Raw genomic sequence first — 15,506 nt, 5'->3', positions numbered from 1 at the left:
TGATTTACAGACATGAGCGCCAGAATTGGTTTCCTTTTTTTTCCTGCTCAGAGGTCTCCATATCCGCAAATTTCGAATCTACTGAATCGAAGCCGCTGCTATAGTCGGACAGAGTCACGTAAGACCCCCAATCTAGCTGTCAGAGCTCTGGGCCGGTACAACCCACAGGCCTTCTGTCGCCCCTCAATCTCGCTTTCAGAGACCGAGGTCGCTATCTTCCACCTATGAGCCGCTTCCACCAACCCGTCCGGCCTGACTTTGCCTTGCGCTTCTTGTCATTTGTTTGGTGTGTAGGCGCCGGCGAGCGTGCGGGTCTACTTGAGGCTGCATGATCTGGAGAAGGTGGCGTGGACGAAGCTGGAACAGGTGAGGACGGTCGGAACCACCCATGGGAGACAGACTGGTCCGGGATTGACAAAGTCGACTCGTCTGATACGAACCGGGCTTGTTGATCCGGCACAGACGGTTGACTCTGCGCTCTAAGTGCCTGACGAATCTGGCGCTCCACCTCGTGGTCGGTATCTCGCTTCCAGTATCCTGCTCTGTTGAGCCGCAGTAAAACGTCACCAGGCGAAATGAATTCTTCCCAGTTCTTCCGCCCCGCGGGAAGGATGTTGGGATCCGCACCCAGGTCAAGAAGGAGATCCATGATGGGAAGCATGCGCTTCTTCGCGGCGTAGTAGAGCGCAGTTCTCCTTCCAGAGTTCATGCCATTGATGTCGTGACCCAATTTGACCAGAAGTTTGATCATGGGGATGTTGCTTGAGGTAACAGCTTGGCGAAGGCTTGTGACGGCCCGGCAACATCGCGACTTGCTGAATGCTAAGTTGCTGGTGGCTCTCTGGGCATGGCTTGCCAGCCCGCGATCCAGCCATTCTTCTGCAGTGAGGCCGCTTTCGTCGAATAGGGTCTGAGGCTCTGCAATGACAGATTTGTCGAGCAGGATATGGACGGTGGCTAGATCTCGACTGTGGATGGCTAAATGAAGAACGGACCAGCCGTGGTTGTCCTGCTGAGAGGCAATGGATCGTATGCGGTCGTCTTCTAAAAGGCGCTGGACGACATGGGAATGCCCCATGAAGGCGGCGTGGTGCAGTGCAGTCCAGCCGTGGCATGTTGACTTGAGTGGGTCAGCTCGATGTAGGAGCAGCAAGCTCACAATGGAAACATGCCCTCCATTTGCAGCGCAGTGCAGTGGTGACGTTCCGTAAGAGCTGACAGCATTGGGGTTGGCCCCAGCCTCCAGCAACACATGCACAATCTCCAGATGGCCCTCCTCTGCTGCCCAATGTATCGCGGACCAACCATCGCGATTACGATGGTTCGGATCCTCACCACGTCTGAGGAGCAATAAAACAGTGGAAAAGCTGCCAGAAGCTGCCGCTTCTTCCAAAGGCAGAGTCTGTTGCGTATCTCGGATATCAGACATGCGGGCACGGTGTTCAACAAGCATTTCAGCAGTCGAATACCATCCCAGACTGGCTGCCCAAGCGAGTGCAGACTTTCCATCCGCGCTGAATGAATTGGCATCAGCGTCCATGAACAACAGTCCCGTAATGGCGCCATCTTGCCCGGCAACCACAGCCCAGAGAAATGGGGAAAATCCAGACTTGTCAACGATACGCAAATTCGCACCGTGCATGACCAAGATTTCCATGCACTCGATGAAGCCCCTCTCCGCGGCGTAATGCAGAGGCGTTTGGCCATTTTCGTCCCTGAAATTTACATTTGCGCCGCTCTGGATCAAGGACTCGACCAAGCCCAGATCGCCGGCCTGCACCGCGTGGTGCAGCTTCGTCATCCCCAAGTCGTCTTTGTCCTCTAGGTCGAGCACAGTCACCCGTGCACTGATGTCCTCTTCGCGGTGTCCGACATTGCCATCTGCAGCCTCAGCGCCATCGTCTTGGAAATCTAGGTCCTCATCGTCCAGTACGCTGTACATGGATGCACGAAAAGCCCCTGGCGGCCCATCATCTTCCAACGGTTGGTCGCTATCGACGTTCTCCACGTTCTCGTGATCATCACTGGGAAGTTTTTGCAGTGTAAGCAGAGCAATTTCCTTCATATGGCCGGCCACGTGTGACTGGAGAGCTTCACTAGAGAAGATAGCGTTGGATTCCATCTTTCCCGAGGGTTGAAAATCGTCACCAAATGGACATTCAAGCACCTTATCGGCGACTGGCCTCCGCGCGGCGTTGCTGAGGGTCCCGGCATGCGCTTCAGGCACGCCGTGCTCCCTGATGGAATGCTCCTGGTACTGGGCCTCTTGGCCAAAGACGATCGGATCGTGAGAAGGGGCCCTGCACTCCCATGTATGGCCGTGAGCAGTCTGCATGTGGCTGGACCAGGCTTTCGACGTTTCGAATGTGAGCGGACCGGTCCCGTGCCCGTGGTGACCTCCTTCCAGGCAGTGTGGAAAGACACAAATAAACGGCTCCAGGTCTCCGATGACATGATTTCTGGTCCATATTAGCCACATATTCCCATGAGACGACAGGAATGGTCTGCTTACTGCCACAGCAATGACCTTGCAGTGTTCTTGAACTCAACAATGACGCCGCAGTATGGACACTGCTTCGTCGGTGGTATGGGAGGGAACGACAACTTGTTGTTCACGAGAACCGATTTAGCCCGGGGAACCTCAGTTGTGGATTTGGCGTAGAAGGCCGCAACGGCAGTTTGTCGAGCAGTAGTTGCATTCGTTGCTGGCGCTGGCGAAGGGGGCTGCATTTTGGTGGTCGTCGCGGGCTCTGGCAACGCGCCCGGCGCAAACCGTACAGCTGGCGCACTCCCCGTCATTTTGAGGAGTGGAACAACGGCCGAAGTCGTTTCCGGGCGCTGAATACTAAGATCAAGGCGCCTTCGATGGGAGCGCTGATAATACAGCCGTCGAAGTCGCAGCGCATTGGCTTCCACCAATGCCGAGCGGAGCGCCTCGGGCGCCTCCGGGAATCGCAACTCAATATAGCATTTTGTGTAGAGACGCAACTCGTCAATGGCCTTATTCGCCTCTTCGTCGTCTCTGTACCTTTCGATCCTGCGAGCCCGGTTGGCTTTGGCGGACTTTCGAACGGCGTTGGATAGACGGAAGAGCCGCGTCACTGTTCCGCCGATTGTCTCAGTGATCTTTAAAATGTTCTCCTCTGCTGGATCGACTTCGCTCTCTGAATCGCTTGGGTCGTCCTCGGCTCTCCTCGTGACTCCCGGATTGCCATATACTGACATGCGTTGTCTCTTTCTGCTCGAAGTTTTTGGTGGTCGGTCGTCGATTGGCTTCACTGTTGTCGAGACTCACATTAGCCTTGTGCGTCAATGCATCCGAATTTGGTACGGAAAGGTCTCACAAGACTGCAAGGTATCGCAAATAACATCCAGGAGCTGATGTATAATATCCACGGCTGTGGGACTGAATCGGAGTCGGTAGTCCAGGGAGACGTTGGGTGGCCCGTAAACATCCATGTTTGACGCCCACAGAGAAAAGCGTGCAAGCTGGTCGTCCATGATAGTAGGGTCTGGCACGATTTCCGGCATGACCATGTGCTTGTGGAAAAGAGACTGGCATTGTGTCGCATGCTCTGCGATGGTCGGGCTAAGGTCATCTTGGAGGAAGACATCTTCAATAGACTTGTCTCCCGCGTGCTCAACACTTCCCATGGTGAGAGGGCGCGGTGCGGGCTGTCGCGAGTCCTTCCGGGTGCGGCAAAGATCCAGGAAGCCGATCCTAGTCTCTGCATGGAAAGGACGTCCCAAGGGTCGTGGGTAAGTAAATCGCGACTGAGGCTATGAGATTGTCGCATGAACCTAAAGTGTCGAACAATGTGAGAACAGCATGTGTTTCTTGGGGTGCTGCCGCGTAAGGGTTCATGCCCCGCCTTAGCCTTCTCATAGTGGGTTTGGATATAAGGAGGTACCTACCTAGGTAGATGTCCATGAGGTACAAGTACCAAACGCGTTGACCGCTACGCGATCAGGGGCTCGGCTGCTGAACGGTGTACTACCTCGTACCTGGCCAGATCCACATGCACGACTTCGTTGGCTAGCCAGCTTGGCCTGTTTGGCCAGTGTGACGGAAAAAACCACAGGCGCTTTCGACCCCAGGCACCCAGCAGGGGGCGCTTGAGTAATTGTTTATCCCCCTGGGCGGCGCCTATTACTGCGGCCGATAATGACACCATGTGCCAATTGACAAAAGTCCAAAGTCCAAAGTTCAAAGTCGAAAGTCAAATGTCAAGGTCCAAAGTCAAAGCCGAAAAGTCGGAAGTCAAAAGTCACCTTCTGCTCCTTCGATCATTGCGCTCGGTCCCAAGGAAAGCCCCGTAACTGAGCCCGAATCTTGGATCCATCCATGTCCTTTACCAAGACATATTTTCTGTGTCCGACATCCGATTTCATATATCCACCACCAACGGGCCCGCTATGTCTTGGGTCTATAATCCGCTCCACATCAGCACCGCAATACCCTCTGAACAGAGCGAGCGTCGTCGCCGTGGCTGATGCCTTCCCACCGGTCGTGGAGACCGACTGGAAGAAGACTTTTTCAACTGAGAAAGGGCTCGGTCTGGGTGTCTATGCACAGTTTCTGCAGCTGGCTACCGGTGGAGTGCCCCTTGGTCCCGAGTTGAACGTTGAGCATTCTAACAAGACGGCAAATACGTTCGCGTTCGACACGCTGACGACGCTGGCATTCGAGCCGACCCAGGAATACGTGCAAGAGGCCGTCAAGGCACCGGCCGTGCAGGCATGGCTGAGAGAGCCTAGGCAGAGGTTTGCACCCGTCAGCGAGCTCTTCATCGTCACGGGTATGAAGCTCGTCAAGGGCGCCAAGATCAAATATTCGACTTCACAGAGCACGACGGTCAAAGGGAACCTCGGCATCGACGTGACCGCGCTGGGCACGACCTTTGGCCCGAAAGGCCACTGGACTAGGACGAATGATGACGCGACCGAGTCTAATCGCGAGTCGGAATTTGTTTTTGCGTTCCGTGTGAAGAGGCTCAAGTTTGGGCGGAGGCTGAAGCTTGAAGAGTACAATAAGGGCGCCTTTATGACCGTTGGCGAGAACAAAGATGACGACGAATGCGTCTTAGTAGAAGACGTGGATGGAGCTGATATCAAGACTGCTGAGGCTGTTCCCGATGTGACCGAGAACGGCAACGTATATTGCGTTCCTGCTTCATCATACTAAACGAATCTTGGACTACAACTAAGATAGACATCAGTGAACCATGTGTGATTGGAGGTTGGGTAAAACATTCCCGGGATTCTACTAGTATTTGTACATGTTCCTTTTGATATCCTTGATTCTCCCGTAAACATCCTCCCTTGTCGAACCACTATCGAAGAGCACATGAGGCGTGATGTAGTCGTAGCCGACCCCCCGCCTCCGTCTGACCATACTCTTGAAGACCGCATCCATGGAATTGTCCCTTTTCAGCCACGGACCTAGCCTTTCACTTTCTACAGCGATGTGCTGATCCTGCTGCCGGACAAAAGATAGGACCGACGCGGCCAGGCCAGCAGCGATCGGTGTTGCGACCGATGTTCCTGACATGGCTCTGACAGTCTGATCGTGTCCGTTCATGCCAGCCGGCCAGTGAGAAGAGACATGCTCCCCAAGTAGACTGAAGTTGACGTCCGTTTCGCTTGCTGTAGGGTTGAAATTGGAGGGATTGCCATTTCCATCAGTTGAGTGTATACAAAAAACGCTGGGATATTGAGCTGGGAAAGCTCTGCCAAGATTTGCTCCGTCATTCGATGCTGCCGCGAACAACAACGTCCGCTTGTTCAGTGCATTAGATATAGCTGTGCTCATGAGCTCGTGATATTCACGAATCCCGAATGACATTGATATAATGTCCACTTTCCATTGTTCAACTGCGTGATCGATGGCCTGCACAGGTCATTAGCTCAGTCCCAAAAATCTGCTCTGGTCTAGAGACAGCCTTGCCTTTGCAATGTCATCGTAGGTATTGAGATCCAGAGTTTCTCGTCGCGCAATTCTGGCGACATAGATTTCAGCGCATGGGGCAACTTTGAGAAGGAGACCAAGAGCATGAGTGCCGTGCCCTATCTCATCTCGAATGTCGTGCGGTTCTGTCCCATGTACAAAACTTCGCGCTTCCTTGATTCGTGGATTGGCCAGTTGTTGGTCCTCGATCAGGAATGGGTTTTCAGGATCGAGTCCGGAGTCCAAAATCGCTATTCGCACCGGTTGAGCGAGTTCGAAATCAAGGTCAACATAGGGATAGATCGAAGACAGCAGGTTGTCCATCCATCTTTCTGAGAGTGGATTTCTGGCAGGTCATTAGTACGACGAAGTCTTATAGCCAATGGGGAACACCTCACTCCTGTTCAGCACCCGACTGGTGGCTTGCATCAAAAAAGTACAAGCTCTTCTCTGAAGGCTCGGCGAGGGGGCCGTGGGCTTGCGATCCCGAAGAAGGTTGTGCCGACATCCGTAGCACGATATCTGAGTGGAGGGATGCGTAGCTCATGGGCGCGGTGTCAGAGATTGAACGATACGGACTTGCCCTTGCGGTATTGTTTGCATTAGAAGAATCGACCTTGCTTGTATGGAGGCGGACAACTTCTCGACCGATAGAGCCCCAGCAGGATTGATTCTGCTGTGAATCGAATGAACTTAAATCCTCTATTCGAATGCCCCATGCTTTGAATATCACGGCCTCAAGTCGTTTGACGACGTTTTGGTAGAAGAGCCGCTGAACACTGACATCCTCGAAGGCAGCGTCCTGTCCAATGGGATAGTAATCCCCAGTAAGGCAGGCTTTCGTAGCGAGATAGTAATCCACGCCAGCGTCGTCCTCCAGAGTGTGAAGCTTATCAAGACAGGTATAAAGATCATCGTTGACGTTCCTGGAAACTGGAGGGACCTTTGCCATCAGCTCCACAGGTGTGCAATAGTGAAGCTCGCACAAGAGTATGCCTAGTGCTAGCACACTGGCGTTGGGATGAACTATGTGTTTTGAGGCGCCAGAGCTGTCTCCTGTGTCTGTACCGCGGGCTGAAATGGTTGGAACGTGCTTCAGAGCCAGGAAAGGTTTCGTGATATCGGGGAGTTCTCCATCCTGCCGTGGCTCAAAAAACTGGATCATTGAGTGATTGAAGGAAAACTGCAGCCACGGTGTCTCCAAGAAGGGAAGGAGTGCTGAAGCCAGTGTAACAGCCAAGACTCGCTTCCCCTTGAGTGGCAATACCGATTCACCACGAAGCAATTCTTGCTGGCGGTTGAACAGTGTCGACAAGGATACCGTTCGAGACATTTGGTCACTACCAAATGTCTTTGGTTGTGGGCGAAGCCTCTGGAATATCCCATCCTCGAGAGCGAAATGCAAGCAATTTCGCTGACCGAGGGACTCTGTGATGCTCTGGCATATGTGGGCAAAGTCGGGTGGGCTGCTAACTATAGGCTCAGATGAGCGCCTCAATGTGCTGTTGTGTAGGTCTCTGCACCGACAGGGTTAGTGAATAGAAGTTAACACACAAAGCCTCGAGAGCTTACTTGACCGTGATTTTAGCTTCTTGCAATGCAGTTGCGGGTACGGACCGCACGCCGAAGAATACTTCGAAACTCGCCTCAGCGTCGAGATCCTTTTTGTGCTGTGGCAGCGACAGTCTCACGCTCAACCCTGAGCACTTCTGGCAAACGCAAACCCAGTGTCTTCGCAACGCATTGTCCAAGGACACCAAATGTCTCCTCATCAGCACGGCGAAGTCGGCATCGGGGTCTTCGAGATTGGGCCCATGAGTTAGCTCTTCACGAGGCAGAACCCGGCGCTTCTTTCTCTCCTGTTCCAAATGCAAGAGTTCCTGAATGGCATTATCGCATTCTCGTCTCCGTTTCCCAACTCGAATGACAGTGCCTTGGTCGGCATGCGGATCGCGATTCGGATTCTCGATCATGCGGCGGAGCTTCGGATACTGCTCATGTCCAGGTTGTTGGAAGCTCTGCTCCGGGAATTGTCATTAGTAGGCAGGAAGTGAGAGGCCAATCGACCGAAAAAACTGGAGTTTGCTGTATGTCAAAAATACCTACGAAATCCATCCCTCGTTTAGAGTCGTCTTGAACAAGGTGTTCAAATGCGCGCAGAGTCCTTGCAACACTCTCTGGGTCAGCTTCGCCAAGATCATCGTGTTGCAGAAATGCATCCGTCCGTAGCCAGGCCTCGCGTTTCCGTGATCTCAGTGACGCCGGCTTTGCCGAACTTTGTGGTCGTTTTCGAGCGAATAATCCAAGCACGGATTGCAGCAGGCTTTGGGATCCAGTGTCGTCCTCCATGGTTGCGCATCCAAATGATGGGTTTGAAGATTTCACTGAGGTTCTTTGGCTGGAAGAACATTGGTCGATCAGCGGACGTTTGCTGTGTATTGATCAGATCAGGCTGTTTCGGATCAGGCTTTGCTACAATCACACCCAGAACCTCAGGATGGTAACAGACGCCCGACAGTCCTCGAGCGCGTTCCCTGCCAACGGTGTTGGCGCTGCACAGCCCCGCGTCCACGCGCTAGAAGCATTGGCCCCCAACATTGGTGAAACATGGGTGATACCTCACCCCAGCTCGAGCGAGTCAGGGGGTGAACACAAGGCGGCATTACCCTACGCCAAATCCAGGGTGAGCTGCGAGTGTGAATTTTGGTGGTGAAAGGGCCGCAACAAGCAGAATCAAAGGTGAGCGAGGTGAGTGCAAGGGTGAGAGGGAGGGTGAGAGGTTATAAAAGCGGCATGCTCGAGGCGCCAGTGGGTGGCAAGTGGGCTCGGTGCTCGTTCTTATTCTCTTTCTGTTGCCAATAACGGATTGGAAAGCTCAGAAGCCATTGCAAGGTCCTGCTCGTAATGAGACATGACCGCTTTGAGATCTGTGGGACATCGAATGTCGTAGGTGAAGGGACTGAGCCCGCCATTGTTAAAAAGCGCAAATAGTACGATCCTCGATCCATGCTTCCTTTAACGCAAAATACTTGCGCTACAGATGTACATTTCAGGACCGACTCAAGATTCCGGGAGCTCTCATCTTACCATCATGAGCATCACTATCCTGGCTTGCCGATGCTAATGTCTAACCGCAAATAGCCTATCGACAAATCTTTGCCGATGTCCTTATAAAACCAACCCGTTCTATCAGTCAAGGGTTGAAGCTGAAAGCTTTTGCTGCGATCTAATGCGTTTTCGCCCATTCCCGGTACCAATCCAAACAGCCACTGTTGGCTACGCTTGCACTTGTTTTGATGTTCACGCCACATAGAATTTGCTTGACCGCGCCTTCGACTTTCTTGCCGTTCGTCGTGACAGGGATCTCGGGGCACTCGTCCACGATCTTGGGAACATGACGCGCACTCAGTTCCTTTCTCACTACTGTCTGGATCTTGTGCACCAACTCATTCGAAAAGGTCTGGCCTTGCGCCATCTTGAGGAACAAAACGACAACTTCATCGGGGTCTTGCTCGCGCTTTCGCCCGATGCAGAGCGCATCTTCGACGTCTGCGCTGAAATGCTTGAGGAGGATGTTGTAGATTTCACTAGAGCCGAAACGGACACCCATTGGGTTGAGTACGCCGTCGGATCTGCCTAGCATCCAAATGCCACCTGTCGAAGGGTTGAAGCGTACAAAATCGCCGTGGTGCCAGATCGGATGGCCTGTTTTGGGATCAGTGAAAACTTCAAAATACGACGACTTGTATCGCTTTTCGCCACTTGGACCAGGCGGCCAGAACATGCACGGCTGACAAGGGAACGGAACAGTGCAGACAAGCTCTCCTGGTTGACCGGTCGAAGTTATATCTTGGCCATCTGCCGAGAAGGCCTTGATCGCCATACCGAGGCCGCGGCATTGGATCTCACCAGAGTGGACGGGCAATATCGGACAAGGAGCGCCGAACAGGGAGATGATGTCCGTCCCTCCTGTAATAGACCCAAGAAGTATTCCTGGGTGAGGGGCTGGAGGGGACAGGCTTTTGTAGACGTATTCGAAAGTACTAGGCGCTAGAGGCGAGCCAGTAGAGAAGATAGATTTCAGAGAGTCGAGAGTGGCTCTCTGGGGAGATGCCTCCCTGGGTAGTGTCTGGGACTGTTCCAAGATGGACAGGTACTTAGCGGATGTGCCGAAGTGGTTGATCTCAAGCTCATCGATCAAAAGCGGCATGCTCATCTCTTTGTGCGGGTGGAATGGAGAGCCATCGTACAGCACGATGGTCGCTCCACTAGCCAAGCCCGACACAAGCCAGTGCCACATCCTAACATTCATCACGTTAGCAATCGAAAATAGAGAAGTGCGACACGTCGAGAACGCCGGAAGGCTCCTGCAATGGCATTACAAGTCTTTAGAGGAAGACTTACATCCATGTCACGGTAGAAAAGTAGAATACTTTCTCCAGAGGTTTGACATCACAGTGGATCTGGTGTTCTTTCTTGTGTTGCAGGAGAGTCCCGAGCGAAGCGTGCACAATAGGCTTGGGGACGCCAGTGGTGCCGGAAGAGTACAGGATGTAGACAGGATGGTCTGGCGAAAGATACGTAAAGCGGAGCGGTCTTGATACGTCGCCCTTGGCCAGAAAGGAAGAATATGTCTCCACGACTTTGCGTGGGTGTCCGTTTATAGATGAGATGTCAAAATGGTGGCCAGGGATGCTTTCGAAAATGACAAGGTTCTTGACTGAAGGTAACTCTGAGATAACTTGCGATACTTTGGCATGGGTCTCATGGACCTTCCCATTGTATGTGACCGCATTGTCGGCAAATAGGATTACAGGTTCAATTTGACGAAGTCTGTCGAGAACGGCGTGTACGCCCGTATCAGGACTGACACCCGACCATATTGCACCCAGAGAGGTCGCCGCCAGCATAGCAACCACTGAGTTCGAGTGGTTGGCCAGATAACCCGCGACTCTGTCCCCTTTCTTGAGCCCGTGTCTTTCCATTGCCGCAGCGCATTTCCGAACCCGCTCTCGCAGCTCTGACCACGTCACCTGCTCGCGAGTGTTCTCAGTGGCTGCAATAATAGCAAGAGCATCCTCGGGGGGATTCGAGTGAGGGAACAGGAGGTTCTCAGCGAAATTCAATTCGCAGCCGGGGAAGAAGGTGGGCTTGGGGAACATTGGAGCCGATTCATCCAGAACCTTGCAAACGTGTCAGCGTGGGTCAGTCCATCCCTTTTGCTCCAGCTCGACGTACAGAATCATACTGCTTGTTTGCTATTATACCGGTATAGTGCCAGAGCTCTTCCCAGAAAGCACTGGGGTGGTCGACGCTCCATTGCCAAATGTCATGGTAAGAGGCGGTAGAGACGCCGAACTTGTTTGCGACGTGCTGCTGGAAAGCGTAAAATTCTGTCGTCTCGGGACGAGGATGTCTCCAGAGTTCAACAGAGCCCTTGGACTCACCTTGCACACCGTTTGTAGCCATTGCAACCAAGTCGGTGTGAGAGGAAAGAAAATGTTGTGAAGAGCCATCGGAAAGAGACTAGGGCCAGTGATTTTGTTTGGGGAAACGAATGCCCGCCAAAACTCCGGTTTTCTACGAGCCTCGGAGCGCATTTGACAGATGCCCATTGACTGTTCACCGTGGACGGAATTCTGTCCGGCCTTCAAAATTCACACCGACCGGGGTCGCTTTGCTTGCGCGATGGGGTTAGCAGTTAGAAAAAGCTCGTTCGGATGAGGTCTGCTCGTCTGATCACCGAGATAAGTGCCCGATAAGAGCTGGGCAGGCCCCATGCACACCCCAGCGAAATATGGCACAGGATAAGTCATCAACAGGAAGAGTTCCCCGTGTACGTCCCATCTCCTGAGACGAGAATGTGAGCAGTTGACGTCGGGACCGTTGTCCATCCCCCGTCGATATAGATATCTTATCTGGAATTTGCTCATCTCATTCTTTGAGGGGCGCGAGAAAACCAGGGCAGATATACCTCGTACTAATTAGTGTTCCGTACTACTCGCATCCGACTAAATGATCGGAAAATGCACGCGATTTCTGCATGATGATGCCAAGCTCCCATGCCTGGGCTAGCGTGGCCCCGGGAGGCTCCTTGATCCAATGAGGCCCAATTGCAATCTGTGTGCAAATTCTACTGGGCTCCGTGGGCACTTAACCCCCCTACAAGTTTAGGTTTAGCCTTTGACTGCCCCTGATGACCCCTATTCATTCTAGCGATGGCGCCTATCAAGCTCCCCCTCCTTCCCTCCCTGGGTCTCTGGATAAACGTGCAAAGTGACCTGGACCCCAAGTGTTGGTTGGAAAAGACGCCCACAGGTGCCCAGCTGTAATTTCGCACCAGCTCCCCAGAGGCTCCAGCTGTTTCAACCAGACCATCTGGGTCTTGTCAGCAAAATCTGCTCTGTTTCGCGTCTTTTTCGTGTCGTGTGCACATCTCCTGGGGTTGCCGTCGTCTCTTCCTATTCTGCATCGTTTTTCCTCAACTTTATACCGCACGCTTCTGGCATCCCGATCATCGCTGCCCTCCGCAAAGAGGCATTGCGTGTGCGGCTGAGGGCGGGCGGTTCCTGCAAGGAACAAGCTCCTCGTGTCCAACCACGTCCAACCACAGCGCGGCGGATCCAGGCGGAATACCTCAGTCATCCGGTCAAACCGGTGCTGAGTTCCTTCTTCGTCATACACTCGACAACCTCCTATCGCAGGGTTTCCTGTTCTAGGCGTGGTTGGAAGATCAAAGCGGCGTTCTGAGCATCCATCGAGCACTCACAATCAAATTTCAACTGCGGTATCCCTCCTCCGACTCCTTCAGTTCACCATTTCACCTCTGTCGACCACCTCCTCGACCAACCTCCTTTGTTCGCAACTTGCAGCACAAGTGAGACGAAAATCGCAGCCGAGCCCCCTTCGAAAACCTTTCCTTTTTCTTGCCTCCTACACCGCCACACCGTCCACGCCCGCCATTGGAGAAAAAGAAGGAACTCGAACAACTCTCGCTCACTTTTTGCGCTTGCACAAACCATCGGCGTCCATCACGAAGAAAGGCTTGTCGTGAATATACTGAACAGTCCTTGAAGCGATCATTTTGGCCATGCCTCGTCGAGTGTCCGGCTCCCTCCTAAGTAGCTCACCTCCGACCCCCTGGCCGTCCTTTTCGCCGTCGGAAAAGGGCGGCAGCCTCGTCAACAAGACCTCTCAAAAAGCAAGCAAAATTGCTCAACTATTCTCAACTTCTCCAAAGACAAAAGAAGCCCAGTCAGCAGCTGCCGCGCTGCTGGCGGCTAGCAAGGCTCAAGAGCAGGCATTTTTGGCGTCGGGCTCACCTCCCATAAGCACACCCTCGCTTTCGTTACCTAGTATCTCCCTGTCAACAGCCCGCGCAGACTCTGTAAATATGGACGAGCCGCCCACCACTCTTTTCCAGCCACCGTCTCCGGCTGAGACGCGAAAGCTGGCTCGACAACATGCCCAGTTTGGTCCGTTAAATTCCCAGTCTCACAGATACACCAGTCGGCACCAGGGCGGTGAATTTCCAGAACCAGTCATGGATGAACCGCCCTACTACTATCTTTTGACAACCTACATCTCCTATTTGATTCTCATAATATTCGGACACGTTAGAGATTTCTTTGGCATGAAGCTGAAAGAGGACAATTACCGACACCTCAAGGCACGGAATGGCTATGCGGCCCTCAACAGTGATTTTGATAATTTCTACGTCCGAAGGCTGAAGATGCGCATCAACGACTGTTTCAACAGACCTACAACCGGAGTTCCCGGAAGATACATTAACTTGCTGGATCGAACATCGGACGATGGGAACGTCCATTTCACCATGACAGGCACCACTACCGAAACTTTGAACATGAGCTCATACAACTACCTCGGCTTTGCGCAATCCGAAGGTCCCTGTGCTGACTTTGTCGAAGAGACAGTCCGGAGGTGTGGACTGTCAACAGCGAGCTCGCGAAGCGAAGTGGGTACTTCTGAGCTGGCCGTCGAGTGCGAGAATCTCATCGCAGATTTTGTTGGCAAAGAATCTGCCATGGTCTTCTCAATGGGTTTCGGTACCAACGCCTCCATTTTCCCTGCTCTGGTCGGAAAGGGTGATTTGATCATCTCCGACGAACTGAATCATGCGTCAATCCGATTCGGCTCCAGGCTTTCCGGCGCCATGATCACATCGTTCAAGCACAACGACATGAAGGATCTCGAGGGTAAGCTCCGTGAGGCAATTTCTCAAGGACAACCGCGTACCCACCGCCCTTGGAAGAAGATTCTCGTTGTTGTGGAGGGCTTGTATTCGATGGAAGGCACAATGTGCAACCTTCCGGGCCTGGTCAGGTTAAAGAAGAGATACAAGTTCAACCTCTTTGTTGACGAGGCCCATTCGATTGGCGCATTGGGACCGCGCGGAAGAGGTGTCTGTGATTACTTCGGAATCGACCCTTCGGAAGTGGAAATTCTAATGGGTACTCTGACCAAGTCATTTGGTGCTAATGGAGGATATGTAGCCGGCGACAAGGCTGCCATCGACAAGCTGCGACTGTCGAATGCTGGTACCGTCTATGGCGAAACTCCTGCTCCCGCCGTGTTGGCCCAGATTATTGCCGCCCTCAAAATCATCAACGGCGAGCTCGTGCCGGGTCAGGGCGAGGAGAGACTGCAAAGAATCGCTTTCAACTCTCGCTATCTTCGACTGGGTCTCAAACGCCTCGGTTTCATAGTCTACGGTCACGACGATTCGCCTATCATACCGCTCATGCTCTACAACCCGGCCAAGATGCCTGCCTTCTCTCATGAGATGCTCAAGCGCAAGATTTCAGTTGTTGTTGTCGGATACCCAGCAACACCTCTGATCTCGTCCCGAGCACGATTTTGCGTCTCGGCTGCGCATAACAAGGACGATCTCGACCGACTCCTTGCGGCATGCGACGAGATTGGTAATGTCCTCCAGCTCAAGTTCGCGAGCGGCATTGCCGGCGGGGCGCCCCCTCTAGCTGAAGGCGTGACATGGGAGATGGAACAAAGCCGAAAGCGGCTGGAAAAGCACGACAAAGTGGCCAAGTCATTGGTGGTATCACCTCGGTGGGGATTAGATGAAGTCATTAAGCGTGGCGTTCAGGATGTCAAGGTACCGCTGCGGTAACGACTCAACCGCAGGACGGCTCTCATCGGTGCATTCAGTCCGGCACACAGACATATATGTGTACACTTAATGAGCAGGGATGCAAGCGATTGCCAGATTTCCAATTTGAGATTTGGGGGATTAAACTTCGACCAACCCGACGCGCCAGAGCCGATTGTACATAGAATTTGGGTCTCTGAACAGGGTGTCGATGGGTGTCTGGAGCCAACGGGTCGGTCAGGCTTAGGGAAGCATTTCAACGCCCGCACAGAGCAAGGAGTTTTGACGGCGACGGTCACTGTGACCATGTTCGGCCAGAAAAAGAGGTGCGACTCATGTGAACGACAACATTTTATCAATAGCCAAACCTAATAACATCCACCATCACAAAGTCAAGCGTTTTGTTTGTTGTTTCTGTTGCTTTCTCGTTCC

General features: G+C 52.9%; 5 protein-coding genes across 5 annotated transcripts; 2 read left to right on the top strand and 3 right to left on the bottom strand.

Annotated features, from left to right (window-relative positions):
• Nucleotides 1-211: 211 nt before the first annotated feature.
• On the bottom strand, nucleotides 212-3,654 carry Z520_00928 (uncharacterized protein; the record flags this gene model as incomplete). Its single annotated transcript, XM_016771446.1, has 3 exons — nucleotides 212-2,459; nucleotides 2,513-3,278; nucleotides 3,345-3,654. 3 exons carry the CDS (start codon nucleotides 3,652-3,654, stop codon nucleotides 212-214), a joined length of 3,324 nt encoding a protein of 1,107 aa, XP_016638356.1.
• A 691-nt stretch (nucleotides 3,655-4,345) lies between these two features.
• On the top strand, nucleotides 4,346-5,185 carry Z520_00927 (uncharacterized protein; the record flags this gene model as incomplete). The annotated part of the gene is made up of 1 exon (XM_016771445.1): nucleotides 4,346-5,185. One exon carries the CDS (start codon nucleotides 4,346-4,348, stop codon nucleotides 5,183-5,185), a length of 840 nt encoding a protein of 279 aa, XP_016638355.1.
• An 81-nt stretch (nucleotides 5,186-5,266) lies between these two features.
• Nucleotides 5,267-8,296, bottom strand: Z520_00926 (uncharacterized protein; the record flags this gene model as incomplete). Its single annotated transcript, XM_016771444.1, has 6 exons — nucleotides 5,267-5,779; nucleotides 5,830-5,890; nucleotides 5,940-6,293; nucleotides 6,346-7,464; nucleotides 7,520-7,965; nucleotides 8,054-8,296. The coding sequence occupies 6 exons, from the start codon at nucleotides 8,294-8,296 to the stop codon at nucleotides 5,267-5,269; spliced, it is 2,736 nt and encodes a 911-aa protein (XP_016638354.1).
• Nucleotides 8,297-9,173: 877 nt separating this feature from the next.
• On the bottom strand, nucleotides 9,174-11,416 carry Z520_00925 (uncharacterized protein; the record flags this gene model as incomplete). Its single annotated transcript, XM_016771443.1, has 3 exons — nucleotides 9,174-10,248; nucleotides 10,352-11,130; nucleotides 11,186-11,416. 3 exons carry the CDS (start codon nucleotides 11,414-11,416, stop codon nucleotides 9,174-9,176), a joined length of 2,085 nt encoding a protein of 694 aa, XP_016638353.1.
• Nucleotides 11,417-13,037: 1,621 nt separating this feature from the next.
• Z520_00924 (uncharacterized protein) lies at nucleotides 13,038-15,095 on the top strand (the record flags this gene model as incomplete). Its single annotated transcript, XM_016771442.1, has 1 exon — nucleotides 13,038-15,095. One exon carries the CDS (start codon nucleotides 13,038-13,040, stop codon nucleotides 15,093-15,095), a length of 2,058 nt encoding a protein of 685 aa, XP_016638352.1.
• Between the last annotated feature and the right edge of the window lie 411 nt (nucleotides 15,096-15,506).

Source organism: Fonsecaea multimorphosa (genome assembly GCF_000836435.1).
Source record: "Fonsecaea multimorphosa CBS 102226 unplaced genomic scaffold supercont1.1, whole genome shotgun sequence".
In the NCBI taxonomy this organism is placed as follows: domain Eukaryota; kingdom Fungi; phylum Ascomycota; class Eurotiomycetes; order Chaetothyriales; family Herpotrichiellaceae; genus Fonsecaea; species Fonsecaea multimorphosa.
The sequence above is the reverse complement of the archived record's forward strand: the minus strand, read 5'-3'. Positions and strand labels throughout refer to the sequence as shown.